Source organism: Rhinolophus sinicus, linkage group LG14 (genome assembly GCF_036562045.2).
Source record: "Rhinolophus sinicus isolate RSC01 linkage group LG14, ASM3656204v1, whole genome shotgun sequence".
Lineage (NCBI taxonomy): Eukaryota > Metazoa > Chordata > Mammalia > Chiroptera > Rhinolophidae > Rhinolophus > Rhinolophus sinicus.
In genome coordinates, this window is record NC_133763.1 from 21,477,645 (window position 1) to 21,498,508 (window position 20,864).

At 36.7% G+C, this 20,864-nt stretch overlaps 1 protein-coding gene across 2 annotated transcripts in view; it reads right to left on the minus strand.

Annotated features, from left to right (window-relative positions):
- The window catches only part of TGS1 (trimethylguanosine synthase 1), a 42,906-nt gene that overhangs the window by 6,928 nt on the left and 15,114 nt on the right, over nucleotides 1-20,864 (minus strand). Inside the window, exons 9-13 of one of the 2 annotated variants that reach the window (XM_074319028.1) lie at nucleotides 18,712-18,861; nucleotides 16,835-16,978; nucleotides 13,945-14,161; nucleotides 12,968-13,046; nucleotides 3,072-3,173 (exon numbers count right to left, since the gene is read on the minus strand). In XM_074319028.1, the coding sequence (XP_074175129.1) occupies nucleotides 3,105-3,173; nucleotides 12,968-13,046; nucleotides 13,945-14,161; nucleotides 16,835-16,978; nucleotides 18,712-18,861 (659 nt within the window). In that variant the 3' untranslated portion in view covers nucleotides 3,072-3,104. The remainder of the gene's footprint in view (nucleotides 1-3,071; nucleotides 3,174-12,967; nucleotides 13,047-13,944; nucleotides 14,162-16,834; nucleotides 16,979-18,711; nucleotides 18,862-20,864) is intronic. The other variant, XM_019711075.2, reaches the window with a different exon arrangement.

Below are 20,864 nucleotides of genomic sequence, written 5' to 3' on the forward strand. Positions count from 1 at the left end.
GTTGCTCTACTGTGTGTGTGTGTGTGTGTGTGTGTGTGTGTGTGTGTGTGTTTAAATCTACCCCTCCCTATTTTATTGTGGTAAAATATATTGCTCTTTTTGAGGTCTACTAGAACACAGTGATGAATCCCTTTATTAGGAAGCTAAAAGCACCACCCTCTCCACCTCTACAGAATGAACATCAAAAGAATGCTTCCAACTAGCAGTGCTTTACCCTAAGTTCTTATTCAGGTAGTTTTGTTTTAGTCCCATATTTTTTCCTCCAACCTCTCAAGTCTATTAATTAGTAAATATACTACCTTGTAACTCATGTTGTCATCACCAGAGATCAGGTTACGGAGGAAGCAGTGAGAACTAAGGGAAAGGAGAACGCAGCGGGAAGCCCTGGGAGTCACAGCATTGGAGACGCCGAGTGTTGGAGAAAGGGATGCCCAAAGTACTCCCAGGGACAGGGACAAACAAGAGACATGCATTTTAAAAATTAATTCTGTAACTGTAATTGGCAAAACTGTAGTTGTATACTTTGCAAAGAGAGGCACTATTGGTCTAATTTGGTTTGGAGGCTGAGAGAGCTCAGTTTAATTACACATACATACTACACCAGCATTTAGTATAATGAAAGATTTATTGTCCATTCCTAATGAGTGTGTATTTTAAAGCATTTCAACTTCCTCTTAGAAAAGAACTAGCAGATACAGAAATAGGGAAGAAACAACAGGTCATTCTATGGTACATTCTTAAGAGAAAGAAAAAGGCCAATAAAGGCAGTAACAATGTCAACATCACCTCTGCCCACAAAGGGACACAAAAGAGATGGGTGTGTTCTTATCAATAGGAATAAGTGGCAACACGAATCAAACAAAGTATTTATTATAGTGATAAAAAGCACACGTACATCCCACTGTTTGCTAATAAAAATGTCATAATTAAGTAAAACTAGAAATTAAAATAGCCTGGTAGTCTCAGAGTGGCAATTATTAGGAATAATTGTTTTATTTTCTATTTTGGTATCTTTGTCAGTCTGAGTTTTTTTACAAAGGCAAAATGAAGAATTATGTCTTTAAAAAAGCATTTTGTCTAGTATATCTAAAATATAATTGTTTCACAATTTTTCTAAAAGATATAACTTAAGTGCAGTATTTCTCCCATTCCTTTAAACTGCAATTTATTTGTAAACAAAGTGAGATTGGCAAACTGAAGTTTTCTTGGGGTGGGGGTGGAGGGTGGGGAAGAACAGAGGAGAAGAAAGGAGAGAACAGAAGGGTTAAGAGAATCTAAGTAGAGCTGAAACAACAGCAAAACATTTGCTAGGATGGGTCTGGTAGAAGAAAAAGCAGTCAGAGGGAAATTTTAATATAAGGTCTACCAATAATTTGCTGTATTGATTTGGAAAGCCCTTAAGATAGGCTTTGACTTTCTAAATCTGAAAAATGGGAATACTATCCATCTCCCCCCAAAAGGCATTTTTTTAATAAGCCATAAATAATGTTACATTAAAATAAATCTCTGAGGAGATATGGTAGTTTCTTTTCTCCGTCTCCATTCTTTAGAGGGTTGCCTGAATTTGGGTGCTTTGGATAGAAAAAGGAATAATGATGTCCTTACTTAAATAGAAGTTTTCTGAGGTCTATTACAAAACAGCAAATGAATTATTTTATTCAACAACTATTTACAATGTGTTTATAGGTTTTTGTTTTAGGCTGTGGAGTGTAGCAAGAAAAACAAAAAAAACCTCTGCCTTCATGAATCTTAAATTCTAGCTGCGAGAGTCAGATGATGGATAAATAAAACAAGTATTGCTTCTGATACTAGAGGCAAAGGTGAATGAATCTATGTCAAAATATAATGACAGGGCAAACCCCACATGCACACTTGGCTCCTGCTTTTAGCACACTTAAAAAAATATTTGAAAGCAGATCTGCTTAGTGTTTAGAAAGAAATTTACAAAAACTTAACAGACTACATACAAGTGTTCTAATTAAAAATAATTTCTGATGGATAATAAAAGGGGACAGGATTAAGATGTACAAATTGCCATATAAAAACACTCATGGGGATGTAAAGTACAGCATAGGGAATACGGTCAATAATATTGTAATAACTATTTATGGTGTCAGATGGGTACTAGATTTATCAGGGTGATCACTTAAGTTATATAAATGTCTAATCACTATGTTGTACAGTTGAAATGAATGTAAGTATGCTAATTGCAATTGGAAAAATAAAAATAATTTTGAATTTTAGCCTTTTTGCACTTTTTCACATTTTTAGGAGTTGGAAAGACTGTAAAGATTACGTAGTTCAAGCCAATAAATTAATCCTTTGCTTTAAGCGAACTTAATGACATCAACTTCTAGCTGTCTTTATTTTTCACTAGCAGGTTTAACTGACAAAATATTACTTGGTTCCTTCCCCTTTCCTAAAGTTTAATGGAGAGGAAGAGGGAAGGAGAAGAGAGGAGAGGAAAGGAAGAGAGAAAAGGGTGGGTAAGTAAACAGATAAATATAAGCAGTTCTGATTACATGTGATGTTTTTGGTATATTACCTAAATGTACTAGATTTACCAAAAGAAATCCCAATTAGTTTGGACTGCAACCAAAACTAAGGACTGAATGCTCATCAACTAGATTTTACATCAGACAATAAAGTTGTTCTTTGGGGATGCGGGAAGGAGAAACAAGTAAAGATCACAATGAAGGTGATAACTTTAGTAACATGTAACACAGAAGATTTAAGAGTCAAATAAACACTCAAAACTGCATTATTCTTCAAAAGCGAAGTGATTTGAAGTAAAAATGTATGGTAATTGAATGAATGAGGGAAAATAACTTCCAAACCAGATCCCAATGGAAAAACATAAATATTAAGGACAGGAACACTTTAAAATAGGCAGAAAAATTAGAGCACTGAAAAAAAAATCTTCTTTTACTACATGCAAATTACACTAGGTGAGAATTAAGAGTACTTTTTATGGGGCCTACAGATCTCTGTCAATTACAGTGACAGGAGCAGCAAACATCTGAAATACTGGCTGTGATTAGAAACCTAATGTCAAAAAGTTTGTGCCTTACCCAAGATGCCTTGTTGTGATCATGTTTCTTTTGTTATAGCCAATTAAGAACCACACAGAAATAAAAGCAAGTTGGATAAAAATATTTCCAATGAACAGTTATCTGGGAGATAAAAGACAATATTTTTATCAGTGGAAAACCAAGCAACACTAAAAATTACAGGTATTTATTAAAGTTTGTTCTATTTCTTTGCACATGGTAAACAGAAATGAGATTTTTCTATGCTTAAGTGAATAAAACTTAATTTTTATTTTTCCTGATAGTTTTTCATATAACATGAAGGCTAACCTCCGGTTCTCACAAATATTAAAGCTTTGTCCCTTACCTGTTCTCAGAAACAGATACTGGAAACATGCAGATTATTCTTAAATTCAACAAGTTACTAAACATGATAGACCAGAGTCGGGAAGCCTTTGCTATTAGCAAAGATCTTGTATGTAGCACTATGTGTGGCGTCCTTCTATTCTTTATCTACATCATTTACTGAAAGAATTTACTCAAAGGAGTGAATATAAGCTTCTATTCAGAAATATCTGTGCCTTTCTACTTTGACTTACAAGGCTAGTTCCACAGCCCATCTGGAAAACAACATGCAGTACAAGGATGAATACTGTTTTTAACTGTTCAGCAGCAAACTTTCTAAGGGAAAAGCTGGCTAATAAACATTAGAAGCTGATCAATGGTATCCTTAATTGCAATGTATGATTAAGCAGTGGATTTCACTAAGAACAGAGTTGGTCTAAAAACCTGGGAACGGGCTACTAGAAAAGAGAATACCCACGACAGATAAAGCTCAGCAGCAAGTGTCTTTCATTTTGTGGTGAATTTTTAGCCCTCTGTCGTCTTTCTCACCAACCAGGAATGAAATAAAATGATTCAGCCGAGATTCTATATAATTCCCTTTGCTTCTCTTGTCATAACTTCTATTCACTACTCTCAACCTCAAGGTGGGCTAACTCTGTGATAAGAACTGAATCTGCTCTTCAGTAATGGATACGTGTCAGTGGAGACAGCAAAGCACTCTGAATGCTGCCATTGTGAGCCAGGATGACCTAGCAAATCACTGAACTTCCCTAGTTCACCCGCCAATAAAACCAGGCTCATAACCTGACTCGCTTACTCCAGAGTTATGATGAACAACGAAAATGTGTAGGGAACCCCATAAACTCTAAGTATGCCATTAAGAAGAAGTATTTATTAAGCTCCCATGTTGTAATACAGATGCAGGGTACTGGTCCTTTGCAGCAGGAATGTGCTTTGGAATGCTCTGAGATTTAAAGCTTGGGTATTTTCAGGTGAAGCAGTTTTAGAATTAATTATTCCTACATGTACCAGAAGTCCAATTTAGTTCTTAGCCCTCTTTCAACTCTCTTCTGCTTCCGGTGTCAAAAACTGGACTAACACCTGTTGAGATGACTCCATCATACCGACTACATGGGTAGAGTTTTGACTGTATTAGAGTGCTGCCATTAGACCAGACTGCCACCATGGAAATTTCATTTTCAACAATTTGACACAAATTTGTTATTAATCCTAATATTTAGAAAATAGTAAGGTGCCATTTTTAAATTGAATAAGCAAATACTATGATAGCTTGGAACTGATATTTGCAAAGAAATTAATGGTCAATTTTTATTGTATTCAGCCAAAAGCAAACACTAAAAATGCTCATGAACTGAACTTAGTTGTATTTAAAATGTATTTCCAAATAATATTACCGGTTTCCATATTTTAAAATAGTTAATAAATATTACAAAAATACTTAGTTTTATTCAAATGCATATAACTGTATTCTTTTGTATGACAAGTTTAAGAAATGTTACCTATCAATAAGCCCTCTCTCTCCCTTTCCCTAATAAACTATTAGAAGTGTGATGACTGTTATAAGGAGGAACTTTTCCCTTCTGAGACATTATGTGTTGGCTCCAATGGGAGGCTCAATCACTCTACCAACTAGAAAGAGATCTCTTGATTAAATCTAACATTCACTTTTATACTTAAGATACAACTTAAACAAATGCAGGATAAGTTCTACCTACAGTATTAGGTCAATTTATAAATATTTTCCTGCTTTATCAGGAAATAAAATAGAAAGGTTTTGGCCTAATTGTTATGATGTCTATTTGAGTGGAGTCATAGGAGGGTGCAGTACGTCTACTAGACAAGCACCACAAACTACATGATGCACGGCCTCCTAGTTAATTTTCAACACAATTCTTAGGGATGATGCTCAGTGTTGTCCTACTCTCTCGTACTGGTATGAACAAATTAATATGGCCGGAAAAGTACAAATGCTGTCACTTTTCTGAAGCTAGACATTTTAGTTATAAAATCAAACAAAGATAAGGAGGTACTATATCAAACCAACCAGGAGCTACTCCTCTCACCAATCCTGTGTCTGCCCACTGTTAAGAGATTCCACCTTGGCCGCCCGGTGACTCAGGCAGTTGGAGCTCCGTGCTCCTAACTCCGAAGGCTGCCGGTTCGATTCCCACATGGGCCAGTGGGCTCTCAACCACAAGGTTGCCAGTTCAATTCCTCGAGTCCCACAAGGGATGGTGGGCTCTGCCCCCTGCAACTAAGATTGAACACGGCACCTTGAGCTGAGCTGTCGCTGAGCTCCCAGATGGCTCAGTTGGTTGGAGTGCGTCCTCTCAACCACAAGGTTGCCGGTTTGACTCCTGCAACGGATGGTGGGCTGCGCCGCCAGCAACTAGCAACAGCAACTGGACCTGGAGCTGAGCTGCGCCCTCCACAACTAAGACTGAAAGGACAACAACGTGAAGCTGAATGGCACCCTCCACAACTAAGATTGAAAGGACAACAACTTGACTCGAAAAAAGTCCTGGAAGTACACACTGTTTCCCAATAAAGTCCTGTTCTCCCTTTCCCAATAGAATCTTTAAAAAAAAAAAAATGATTCCACCTATAGGGTTCTACAAAGATGGAGCCTGACAATCATAGCTTCATAACTGTGTAGCTTCCTAGGGGAGACTAAACCATTCTATTCTGCTCAGAGACCTCTATCCATATTGTACACACTTACTACTTGGAAGAGCTTTTCATGGTTGGAAAGCATGACAGACCCAAAACTAGTATTGGTTGCAATTTTACAGTTGTCAAAGGAAAGAAATGAAGAAAAAAATACCGTGTGTCCCCAAAAATAAGACCTAGCTGGACAATCAGCTCTAATGAGTCTTTTGGAGCAATAATTAATATAACACCTGGTCTTATTTTGCTATAAGACCGGGAATATAATATAATACAATATAATACCGGGTCTTATATTAATTTTTGCTCCAAAAGAGGCATTAGAGATGATGGTCTGGCGAGGTCTTATTTTCGGGTAACAGGATATAGGCATCAAGTAGATAAAATACCCAGGAATCTCAGAACTGAATTTAATCTGTTCTCAGGTAACTACAGTGATTTCAGAGAATGAGGTATAACTTCTCTCCAAAGTGCCCATCACAAAGACTTTTTAAATTATTCCGTTCTTGAGTTTGATAGTGAAGTCTGAGTAACAAGGAATACATGTCCTGAAATAGCCCCAAAGAAAAAAAGGGAATAAAAGATCGAGGTAATAGGCGACCTAGAAAAATATTTTGCTAGACTTATTAGACTCATCTCCTATGTGGAAAGCTTGGAAGACAAGTTGTATTTATAGCGCCCATACTCAGTGTAACTACCCTAAATATAGATATTACCCAGAGTACAAATCTCCTTGGAGGGGAAATTAATGTTCTTTCTAGTCATTTCTATGGAAAAATGTAGCCTGAATTTTAAACAGCAGATTCATAAACTTTGGGAACCCAACCCATTTGGAAGTTCAGGTTGTTGTGAAATTCTAAATATTCTTTAACAAAAAGTGGACTTCTCTGTAACTCTGCTCTCTCTCAATCTTGCAGTAGTACTCTCTTCTCTCATTTTGAAAATCCTACACATAGATTTTCTTCACTTCTAAAAAGAAACGTTGATTTCTCACTGTTATTTGATCTAAATCCAATAGCAAACAATATACTTGAAACCTCAAGTTTCCTTTTTTTATTTTAAAGATTTTATTGGGGAAGGGGAACAGGACTTTATTGGGGAACAGCGTGTACTTCCAGGACTTTTTTCCAAGTCAAGTTGTTGTCCTTTCAATCTTACTTGTGGATGGTGCCATTCAGCTTCAAGTTGTCTTGTCATTCTTAGCTGTGGAGGGCGCAGCTCAGCTCCAGGTCCAGTTGCCTTGCTAGTTGCAGGGGGCACAGCCCACCATCCCTTATGGGAGTCGAACTGGCAACCTTGTGGTTGAGAGGATGCGCTCCAACCAACTGAGCCATTTGGGAGCTCAGCGGCAGCTCAGCTCAAGGTGCCGTGTTCAATCTTAGTTGCAGGGGGCACTGCCTACTATCCCTTGTGGGATGCGAGGAATCGAACTGGCAACCTTGTGGTTGAGAGCCCACTGGGCCCATGTGGGAATCGAACCGGCGAACCGGCAGCCTTCGGAAGGAGTTAGGAGCACGGAGCTCCAACCCCCTGAGCCATAGGGCCAGCACTCAAATTTCCTTTTTGACTTTTATTATTCTCTAGTGTCATTACTCCCTCTAGAGGTAGAACTACCAACTGTAATTCTGGCAGGTGTTTGAAGTAATTCAAAAACACACATTAAACAAAAAAAGTTAACTTTCTCCTTGGGCTTGTGTTACTTTAACTAGAAAAAATTTAATCACTGTAACTTTTACAATAAATAGTGAATTTCCTATTGTCATTCAAGTATACAGATAAGCTCATCTAATATTTTATATAAGGATCATACACAGCCTCTTTTGAGACTAGTTATAGAGCTATTTACATACAGGAAAAATAAGAATTATGGAATCAATAGGTTCAATCTTATGTGAGTCTAAAATGTAGATCTGAGTCATAGATATGAGTAACAGATATTAGGATTAATATCAAATTTGTTATAAAAATGCATGAAGGGACCTTTTTCCTTGTAACTGATACAGCATGTCGTAATTGGGAGGCCTAATGTTTAGACACAATAGCTCATAAATAGATGATATGCAGCAAGATATAATTTCATTTCCTTCTAACTCAGAGAGTAAGAACTCAGGCTTGTTAGTTTTTATTTACTCTTCTTTTAACCCAGAGAATCTTAACTCTGGCTGCACATTACAATCACTTAGGGAGTTTTAAAAAGATTCATGCTTGAGCTTCATTCCCAGAAAATAAGTTAGAATCTTTCCCAGTGGACCAGGGTAGCCAGTAGTTTTAAAAAGCTACTTAGCTAAAACTATAAAACTCTTAGAAGAAAACATAGGGGAAAATGACATTGAACTTGGAAATGGTTTCTTGGATATGACATTAAAAGCACGGGTAGAGGCCGGCCCGGTGGCTCAGGCGGTTAGAGCTCCATGCTCCTAACTCCGAAGGCTGCCGGTTCGATTCCCACATGGGCCAGTGGGCTCTTAACCACAAGGTTGCCAGTTCAATTCCTCGAGTCCCGCAAGGGATGGTGGGCTGCGTCCCCTGCAACTAGCAATGGCAACTGGACCTGGAGCTGAGCTGCACCCTCCACAACTAAGACTGAAAGGACAACAACTTGAAGCTGAATGGCACCCCCCACAACTAAGAATGAAAGGACAACAACTTGACTTGGAAAAAAAAGTCCTGGAAGTGCACACTGTTCCCCTATAAAGTCCTGTTCCCCTTCCCCAATAAAATCTTTAAAAAAAAAAGAAAAGCACAGGTATTACACAGAAAAAATAGGTAAGTTGAACTTCATCAAAATTAAAAAAACTTTTGTACAGCAAAGAACACTACCAAGGGAATAAAAAGACAACCCATAGAACAGGAGAAAATACTGGCAAAGCATGTATCTAATAAGGGATTAATATCCAGAACACATGCACATGAAAAGATGGTCAACATCATTAGTCATTAGGGAAATGCAAATCAAAGCCACAATAAGATACCATTTCACATCCATTAGGATGGCTATTATCAAACCACCACCACCACAAAGTAACAAGTGCTAGCAAGAATGTTGAGAAATTGGAATCCTTGTGAATTGCTGGTGTGAATGTAAAATGGTTCAGCTGCTGTGAACAGTATGGTGATTCCTTGAAAAACTAAACATAGAATTACCATACGAACCAGCAACTCTACTTCTGAGTACATATACCCCAAAGAACTGAATGCAGGGACTCAAATAGATTATTTGTTTATCCATGTTTACGGCAGCATTCTTAACAGCCATTTTGGGGAAACAACCCAAAATGTCCACTGAGAATGAATGGATATACAGAATGTGGTATATACATACAATGAAGATTATTCAGCCTTAAAAAGGAGATTCTGACATATGCTATAACATGGATGAACCTTTAGGAAATTATGCTAAGTGAAATAAGCTAGACACAAAAGGACAGATATTATTTGATTCCGCTTACATGAAGTACCTAGAGTAGTCAAAATTTTTATAGAAACAAAAAGTACAATGGTGGTTACTAAGGGCAGGTTGTGTGTGGGGGTAATGGGGAGTTATTGTTTAATGGGCGTAGAGTTTCATTTTGGGAAGATGAGAAAGTTCTGAGATGGTAGTGATACTTACACAACAATGTGAAAAGTATTCAGTGCCACTGAACTAACTGTAAGCTTAACAATAATTTATGGTAAATTTTGTTATATACATTTTACCATAATTAAAAAACAAAACCACTCAAGAGATTCTAATTTGCAGTCACAGCTGAGAACCAGTGTTCTAAATTAAAATGAGAATATGTCCAGTACAAGGGAGTATATCTGGTTTCTGATAGGAGGAAGAAAACAATCTATAATCTGGGGTTATGTTTATAAATTAAATTCGATCATTTCACAAATATTAAAGCTGTCTCTATTCTTTCCTCTAGAGAAAACACGTCATCTTTTCATATTGGTCCTCTTCAAAATCACAGTAACACTTACATTCTTTACACGATAACTTTATAATAGGATCTTCTAAGTAACAAATACAAGGCTTTATTGAAGATTTATGGGCTAGAGGTACTATGATAAATGCTTTACCCAGTTATTGCATTTACTCTTCAAAATCACCACTAGAAAGCTAATAAATGGCAGAGCTGAGACTAAACTCCAGTATGTATGACTCTGCATATCTTTTTTTTAGCCTATTATTTGAACATTACCCACATTCCCAGTTCCATGTCATCGATATTCTTGCCACCTTCATTCACCTCAGTGCCTATGATCAAATCTTTAAAGTCCAGTTCACATGCTGTATCATCCAGGGCCTTTCCTGATGTCATCTACCAGGAAGCCAGAGCATTTAATCTCTACCTTTCTTATAAGAAGGTTGCATTACTTTTACTACGTATGCACCTATCTTGTAATCCCTAGGAAGATGCTGAACTAGTATGACTGCTGACTCCCTTAAGGATAGCTCTGGAGACACCAGAGGGAAAGCACCAAACAAAATAAACTTATGGAGACCTGGGATGGTCTGAATGTGACTGTATGTGTGGAATGAAGGGAAGGACCTCTGGATAAAAGATAAACCAGGAAGAAGGAAAACAAGAAATTTGAAACTCTGCTCTTGCTACCTGTTACCTTTGCTGTGTATAAACAATGCATGCTGCCTCACTTGCAGATACTGAGAACTCTGGTCTATGTTCAGGAGTTAAAAGTTAGAGCAGTCTAATATGAAGTTTTGCTGTGAAAAGCTAAGAGAAACAGGTGGAAACTAACCTAGGCAGCTGTCTTGCTCCTCCCTCTCTAAACCCCTAGAGCTGATGAATTATACTTTAAGATTAAAGAGACCAGCCTTTAAAATGCTGCTTTTGCCCAGCTCCTCCCCAAAGGGCGGGGAGCTATGTCTGGAGATGGTGTTTAGTGAGTACAGTCTTGTGGCGCCTGGCTTAGCAACCCTAGAGTTTACCCACCTTTATCCCTTAAAGTTATCACTGGGGCTGCTGACACAGGCTTCATCACTGGTTCTCAACCCAGGCTACACATTACAATGACCCAGGGAACTTGGCAAAAATGGTTACATCAACTTCTGGGTGGGGCTTGCACAGTCATAGTGTCTGTACAAGTATCCCCAGTGATTCTAAAGTGCAGCCAATTTGACAGTCAGTGGATTCTGGCCTGTCATTTATCCTTCTGCATTACTTGAGAACAGCTAATATCCAATAAGACATTTGAGGACCATGAGTATTTCATGGAAGAAAAACAAAGTGTATAATAAACTGTACCAAAGGCAGAAAGGATAACACAGGTTAATAATTTAAACTTCTTAATATAGAATTTTACACATGAAATCTATGTAACTTTACTAACAATTGTCACCCCAATAAACTTTAATTAAAAAAAAAAGAATTTAAACTTCTTATAATATTAGAACGCAAAAGAAAGCAAAAAAGTACAGAAAGGATAAGTGTAAAGAATAGTTGAACTAGGGGCCGGCCCGGTGGCTCAGGCGATTGGAGCTCTATGCTCGTAATGCCGAAGGCTGCCGGTTCGATTCCCACATAGGCCAGTAGGCTCTCAACAACAAGGTTACCTGTTCAACTCCTCGAGTCCCGCAAGAGATGGTGGGCTCTGCCCCCTGCAACTAAGATTGAACAGGGCACCTTGAGCTGAGCTGCCTGCCAGATGGCTCAGTTGGTAGGAGGTGGGCTCTTAACCACAAAGTTGCCAATTCGACTCCCGCAAGGGATGGTGGGCTGCGCCCCCTGCAACTAGCAACTAGCAACGGCAACTGGACCTGGAGCTTAGCTGCACCCTCCACAACTAAGACTGAAAGGACAACTTGAGGCTGAATGGCACCCTCCACAACTAAGATTGAAAGGACAACAATCTGACTTGGAAAAAAGTCCTGGAAGTACACACTGTTCCCCAATAAAGTCCTGTTCCCCTTCCCCAATAAAATAAAAGAATAGTTGAACTAAAAAATACAACAGATGGACTATGATAACAAAACGTATAAACCTGAGGAATGAACTAGATAGGAGACCAAATCGAGATAATCTTTCAGAAGGAAAAAGCAGGCAAAACTCCAGAAAATAGTTATAGAAGACTAACATCCACATAATAGATGTCCCAGAAAAAGGAAAAAAGATGGTAAATAGAACATAGTTGAATAAATAATGGAGATAATTTCTCCAGAATAAGATGAAAAAAGCTCAGAATGATAGGGTCAGTTCTCAGAGTACCAAATAGGAGAGCAAGGAAAAACCTACACCTAGCAACACTGTAGTAAAATTTAGAATATGAAATACAAAAGATTTTCAACAGAATGCTTAGTACAAAGCAGTATATAATAAGTGCTTTTAAAAAGATCAACAAAAGCATGAAATAAAGACACGATTGGATCTGTATGAGGCAGTTATATAAGATCAAATTCTACTAGGGAAATAAATAACATGATTAAAATAAATGTTTATGGTAAGAAAGGAATAAGAACATTTTCATGTTAGTCAAGTGTCTTTTATATCTCAAGACTATAGTTGAAATTGATCCTGGCCAAATTAAGGTTTTATTTAGGGTACTATTTTCAGGAATACCTAAAACTTCTATTCTCAAGGTAGGTTTCAGTAAAGACAAATCTTGTCTAGTTTAGATGTGCACATTTGAAACACAACACATTCAATCATCTGTTCAGAATGATTAAAAGCCCAGAGTGCTTAAAAAAGCCCAGAGCCCAGAGTGATTAAAAGGCCAGGAACTGTGGACGGAGATGAAGATGAAATAGTTATGGATTTAACTGTCAAACACTTCTAGTTTTCTAGTAACGGTCAAAAAGCCAGACTTCTCATTAATACATTCTCAAAGAAATACTCTTTATCTTTTTCTGCTCATTTTTTGTAACAGTCATGGCAGAGGCTCATAGTTCTTCAGTAATGGCTTACCTGGTCAATATCAGCATTTCTTGGAAGAAAATAAACAATATTATTAGTGATCTTCTGGGACAGTCTGAAGATTTTGAAGGTGACAGTAGTTAAGGAAAAGTAACAAAAATAGCAGTAAATTTCTCATCAGATTAAGTTCTTTCCTTATTATATCATAACCCATATGTATTTTAATATGTAATAATCAGGCACACATTTAAATCCCTTAATGGAACCTAAGAGAATTAACTAGCAGATTTTACAATTCAGTAGCACAGGTCAGAACCTATTTTTCATTTATCCTAGTGGTAGGCAACCAAGAGTTAGAAATACACACTCTCTTTCTGCATTTCCTAGTTATTGTGAAAATAGAAACAGCAGGAAAGCAAAATACGACCTCTTTCCAGTAAAGAATAAAGACAAATAACTGTCCATTGTAGTCTACATTCTAAGTTTTAATTAGCAATTTAGAAACATGTTTCCTGTTAGAGTCAAAAAGATGGTTCTTCCGGGGAGTAGAGATAAAGAAAGGGACAAATAATATGAACATTATTCTTTATGAACTAAGGGCTTGCTTCAGTATCTTGTAAGAATAACAGGAAAAATGTGAAGCTACACAGAGAATGAGCACAAGCCAGTGTGAACTGAAGAAAAGTTAAGGGACCGTCACCCAGACTTTAGGTACAGGTCTTGAGGAAATTCCTAATTTCCAGACAATAATTCCAAACAATTAATGCTTTCTAGTTCTTGTTTTGTAATGGTAAAATTGGATAGTAACCAAAGGAAGTAAGACCCCATATTTGCTATAACTTTTGGAGATCCATCACCAGTTAATTTTTACATACTGTACCTGCTTTTTATGTAAAACTAGAATCTATCAAGTGCTATTAGCTCTTCTCCTCTTCACTAATTTCTTTCAAACACACATACACACACACACACACACACCCTTCTCACAACCAGTGTTTGTGTAAATTCTTAGGACGTCTGAAGGATATCCATCAGGAGACATCATTGTCCTAATGTCAAAGGTCTCTGCAGTAGCGTAGTCTGGCCCTCCCCACGGGGGGCTGAGGAACACAACATCAGCCTTTAAATGAGAAGCCAGCAGCAGGAAATCTCCACAGATGAACTCTATCTTGTCCACTACCCCATAAACTTCTGCATTATTGCGAGCAAGATCAATCTTAACAGGATCAATATCAATGGCAATCACTAAAAACGGGAACAGAAAAGATGAGTCAAATGATATGGATTAGCAGTTATATAGAATAGAATAGTTCACCTTCTGATCAGTCTGTTTATTTTCTGTACAAGAATCCTTTTTAAAGATCAAGTGAGATTTGGTCTTATATACCAGAAATAGAGAATTTAATTAAAATTTTCTAATCTAAATTACAAAGATTCACTTGTGTTGTACCAAGAAAACACGACTGAAGGACATGGCTTTCAGAGTTGTCTCACTCAGCCAGCTTTACCCAAGCAAGCAGCGCTAATCGCCACCAAGTATCTAAGAGCCCAGAATGTGCTCATCAGCACTGTGCTCTGTGCAGTGTGAGACCCGAGCAGCAAATACTTGGAAAGGCCCCTGACTGCACGTAAGGCCTATAAATGCTAAGATGTCTGGGAAGACATCTTCAAAATCTCTTCAAAATGAGGCAACCTCCAAAGAAGACAAATGTGACAACTTCTACAGTAAAGCAAAATAAAACAAATTTTGAGAAACCTAGATAGCCAACTTATGAATAAATGTAAAATCATCTACTGCTGATGTTTAAAGAGACATTTTAAGTAGACGAAACACGACAACGTTATGTTTTCACCAAAAGGGCTTTCATTAAATTTATTGCAATTTCATAATTAGCAATGCAAATATAAGTTAAATTTAGGTTACTCATGTCCTGCATTAAGTACACCTGTACGTGCACTAGTGTGTTAGCTAGTGGCAATATTTTATATTTGGAAGGGCTAAGTGGAACCCTGATGCATACATCATGGTTGTCAAGGAAACAGCTGTTTTCTAGAAAATGTTTTCAAAATGTTAACACTTTTGAGATACAATGCAGGAAACAAATCACTTGAACAATGAATACAAGCAGCAATTATGCATTGCAAAATCATGCATTTACAATGCTATTTTTTCTGTTCTAAATAAACTAACATTCATTTTTGTAAGAGAAAGGATGAAAATATCCTTTTTAGCTGTTCAATCTGCTACATTTATAGTACAGAGACAGATGGAAAGACATGCTGACAATACCAAAAAGTCAATGGAAAAAATGACTTTCAACATCAAATATATTCAGTTAATCTTCATGTTTTCATGTGTACTTCCCTTGGAGGAAGACTTTGTTTTTAGGCCTAACAGAATGTAAGCACTTAATGTATCACATAAATGAAATGCTGACAAATGCTGGATGACACTATATGGAACTGTAATAATGGCAGCCACCAGCCACATGTGGTTATTACCTTTAAACTGATTAAAATTAAACAATATTAAGTATTTAGATCCTTGGTTACACTGCCACATTTCAAATGCTCAACGGCCACTTGTGTCTAGTGGCTACCATACTGGACAATGCAGATATAGAACATTTATATCATCACAGAAAGTTCTAAAGAGTAGCACTGATACAAAAGTACTGGAAGACACAGAAAGGGGAAAAATCTTTAACAATAGAAAAATGTAAAACTGGATTCTCTAACCATTTAGTTGGGTATATGCATAGATAACAACTATCTGAGTGGAAATAAGTCTAGTGAAAATAAGGGTAAATAGTGAATTCAGGGAAAACAGGAATAATTGCTATTCCAGTAAATATGAAGATAGCTTTCACCCTGGAGACAACAACAAGTTAGGACATGTGCTCTGGAGCACAGCAGTGATTGAACAAGGGCACACACAGTTCACCTGCATTGGTCTTAAAATCAGTGTTAAGTTTCACCTCATCATTTTCTACCTTTTCTATTATCCTTTTCAGAACCATATGGTTTCCTAGGTAACATTAAAAACTTTATATACTCAAATGAAATTTACTGAAATGGAAGCTATATGTAAACTATAAGGACATTGGGGGAAAGAAACATTTTCAGAGTATGACTTAACAACTGATGCCTCTAATATATCACATTATACTACACTTTAAAAAGAATTTAGAAAGAACAGGAATATCAGGTTCAGAAAAAAATGAGTAAAAGCCCTGGCTTCACAACTCAGCTATATCTATTTGGGCAGACTATTCAATTTCGTGAAGCCTTCTTTTCCCTGGGAAACAGCACATGTCTACTTACTTAACACAGTTCCAGGCAGATAGATAGTAATAGAGGTTTTCTTTTTTGTGATTCCAAAGTAAAGCTACTACAGGGATGATCTACTATGTGAAAGATTTTTAGTGTCTTAGAATGTTAAAGCTGAAAGATATCACAGAAGTTATCTCAAGTTAATGTCTCCTTTAAGGTTAAATGACGCCCAAAGTCATAAAGGTAGTGAGTGGCAAAGCTGGGACTCCCAGGCTACTCTTCTTTTCTTCTAAAGAATAGTTTCCCAATTTTAAAATTTTTAGTTTTCTATAATATAATCTTGGCTCCCTTAAGTGGGGTCTGTGTAATCTTAGGCAAGTTACTTCATCTCTTTATATTGCAGTATTTCTGTGAAACGTAGATAGTAAACGGTGTACTTTACAAGACTACTGACTAAATACATAGTGAGCACTTACATCTGTTTGTGACAGTGTATGCTTTATATATGCTAGTTATCATTTTAAATATTTGGCATTAAGTTAATAATTATACATTAAATTTCAGCAAAGATACGCTGAGGCAAAATGAAACATTTACAGAATAAATTGAAAATAAATTCTTTTTCTTCCACTGGTGGCTAATTACCTCTCTTTCCGGTTAAGGCAAACTGAATGGTATTTCCTCCAACTCCACAAAATGCATCTACTATAATGTCACACTTGAAGGACTGACTGACCCGGCCAGCAATGTGTTCAGCGATCTTCTCAGGTGTAACTGAAAACCAGCCCTCTGCGAACAAAGAATATTTCTATTAAGAGGTTCAATTTCAAGAAGCCAAGCTGAGCATAAACATAGCAAGCATTACTATATGATATACATTTAAAAAAAAAAACTTAATTTCTCTTTTCAAAACTTATAAATAACCTACTTTTAAAGAAAAGTTCTACAAAGCTTGTTATTAGAAAGGAGCTACTGCTCCATTTCCATTCCTAATTTCCACAAGAGCAACCACCTCAATTCTGGCCCGGTTCTTTTGCAACGTATCTCCAAAAACTGAATGCAATTTCGATTTTTATATTTCAGTATTAACTATTATCTACTATGGAAAATGGAAAGTTAGCTATTCTAATTGGCCAACTCCCCAAACTCCAGAGTTTCCCAATTATTTAATTCCTAATGGGAAAGCAATGAACCAGACTTGTATTGGATACTTAGGAAAAATTCAAACATTTTTAAAGGTTCAGGAAAAACAAGAAGCTGATAGCAAAAGGCTGCAAAGCTGTAGGAATAGCAGAACTCTCACTGTTTTCAGAAATGAGGTCCCATGCCCATGCCAGAGGAAAGAGTATACTGCTTTCCTTATTTCCCAATAGAAGAAATTTATATTTTTCAGAAAGCTATTTCTCTGAAGAAAATGATGCACCAATTTTCCTGTTTCTTTTCTTTACCGAAACATTAAATGGCTCCTCACTGCTGGAAGAATAAGAATATAAAGTCCTTTTATAGAATTAAAAGCTTTTATCCAGTCTTATTTCGCCCAACAAATTCCCTTGCATTTTTCTCAATACATAACATTTTGTAAATAACTATAAGAGGTTCATAGACCCTGAAATGCCACCAGTGGTCAAGACCTCCTGATTTTGACCGTGGGTAAACACCTAATTTATGTAGCCCCAATATGAAAATAAGCATCAACCTGCAGAATTAAATAAGCTACTCAAGGTCACAGCAGGGAAAATCAAGAAAGAATTAAAAGTTTCCAGGGTTAATATTAAATTACATCTTTTTTGTCCCCCCAAGTCAAGTAGTTGTCCTTTCAATCTTAGTTGTGGAGGATGCCGTTCAGCTTCAAGTTGTTGAATTGAACCGGCAGCCTTTGGAGTTAGGAACACGGAGCGCTAACCACCTGAGCCACCGGGCTGGCCCTAAATTACATCTTTTTGCACTAGGTATTTCTTCCTCAGATATTCTGTTGAATAATCTATCAGTTTCTTTTGCTATCTATCCTAAGATGCTACAAATACAGACTAAACCTGAGTTTGAAAATTAAAAAAAACATATATAACCAAACTGAGAGACACTAGAAAATAACTGGCTGCTATTCTTTGGAAAATGTCAAAGTCATGGAAGACAAAAAAGGCTGAGGAACTATTCCAGATTAAAGGAAAGTAAAGAAACACAAAATTTAGATGCAATACACGATCCTGTACTAGATAGAAAAAATGCTATAAAGGATGTGATTAGGATAATTGATAAAACGAGAGTATGGATTGTAGATCACAATATTGTAACAAGGATAACTGGATCAGAAAAAACACACAGACACAGACACACACAGAAACACACACACACACACACACACACACACACACACACAGAAGGATAAAGCAAATGTGGTAAAATGTTAAAAAATAGCTGAATTTGGGTAAAGTAGATATGAAAATTTTCTTATTACTCTTGCAAGTTTTCCAATGGTTTGAAATTATTTCAAAATGAAGCTAAATATTACATATATATTTTACCTCTGTCCAGCTTAATCCCATCATCAAAACGGGAGAAGAGCCTGTATCTCTGGGCCCAGTATTTTGCCAGCTTAGGAACAGCAGCTATCTCAGGAGGCAGACCAATTGCCTTTTTGTTCTTCTTTTTCTTCTTCTTCTTTTTAATTTCAGCTGCAATAAAAGAATATGAAGAATACAGATGCTCACTTTGAAGAAAGGATATCACAGGTGAATTTACCCAGAAGTGCAGCCACATCAAACAGTTACAATTTGGGATTCTGCCCCAGAATGTGTGCAATGACATACCTGGGGAAGTAGGAGAGCATAATGGAAATAGCACTGACTTCAGATTACAGCCTCTAGCTTGCTACTTACTGGCTCCCCGAGTTTGGAAAAGTAATCGAGGCTCTCTAAACTCTGATTTTTTTAAAAAAGGAATGAATGAATAAGTAGTATTTTACCTACCTACTTCACAGATTGTTAGGAGATATGTGAAGGTACTATTACGGTTATAAAAGTTAATACTTCTGCTAGATAAGACACTGTTTTAGTTGGTGAACTATAGAAATCCAAATTCCCGTCTTTAAAATAAAATTTGCTAAGGACTTATTAAATTCTAACTCTCAGCTACATCAATCCTCTAAACCCAGCCATGACCTAGAAGTCATAGGGCCACTGAGAAATTGAAAGATGGGTCACTAATTCTAGAAAAAAAGATCTCAGTGGTAGATGAGGGGAAAGGGGATCAAATATATGGTGATGGAAGGAGAACTTACTCTGGGTAGTGAACACACAATGGGATTTACAGATGTATTACAGAATTGTACACCTGAAATCTACGTAAATTTACTAACAACTGTCACCCCAATAAACTTAAAAAAACACACGATCTGATTCATTCAGAGACTGACTTTTCTCAGATAAACGATTTTTATTAGTTTGGTTATTTGGTTTCAGTTCTGAGCAGATCAGAAGATGACAACTAAGTATAATGACAAAAAGTGATGCCGACAAATAAAACTCTATTACGTTTAAATGGTCCTCAAGGATAGGACCATGTCTTAATATGGTTATCTGATCACTGCAAATAGATAAAGCTGTCATCAGCAGCAAAGTGCAGCGAAAGGTTCACAAGAGAAGGAATACTGACATTTTGAGTGAATGACCCTTACAGTGTGAGACCATCCTGTACACGACTGAACCTTAAGTACTAAATGCCAGAATTCCCCAGTCATTCTGACAACCAACATCTTCCAAATGCCCCTGAAATAGTAAGAACTACCAGTACTGTGACAAGTGGTGAAGAGGGAAGTAGGGTAGGGGGGAAAATGGGATTTAGGAATCAAACAACTTGGTACTGTGTCCTAGCTATGCCACTTACTGGCTGTGTGACCTCAGAAAACTTCTTAATTTCTCTGAGCTTTAATTTCTGTATTTATAGAACAAAGCTAATTCCACCTACCTCATTGGGTTATTTTACAGATTAAATGAGAATAAGGCTCGTGAAAGTATTTCAGAAATTTCAAGAGCACATGAACATGAGTTATACATAAAAAAATTGTTGCACAATAAAAATATTTAACTACCATAAATATGCTGTTTAGAAAGAAAAGAAGTATGTGATATAGTTATCATAGATCTAGACACACACATGCATGTATGAAGAAAAAAAAAATCAAGATTCAAATGAGGTTATATTCCTCAAATACAAATTAAGAAAGAAATCATCACAATAAATATAATTGTTCCATTAGGGCAAGTTTGAAATAACTCATCAATAAAAATGAATACTATTTCAAATAAAAATTTCTCCCTTTAAAAGCCTCAATGTTTCATTGAATATAATTATTATTTTTTAAATTATAAAAGAACATTTGCTGTAAAATAAATTCAAATAGTACAAAAGGGCATAAAATGAAAATGCTACTGTTCTCCACTCGTTATAGCTAACTACTGTAAATACTTCATGTCAATGTACCATCCAAAAACAAATTACCACTATTCACAGCCACTAAAAAAACAAAAAAATTAGAATGATCAAAATGAAAGGCAGGACAATACTAAATCTCAACAGGGATAAAACGACTGGCCACCTTTAGACCATGGCAGAGACCAATCTTAATGGCACAGACTGAGGTACTCAAACACAGTTCTGCCATATGCTTTCCCTTTGA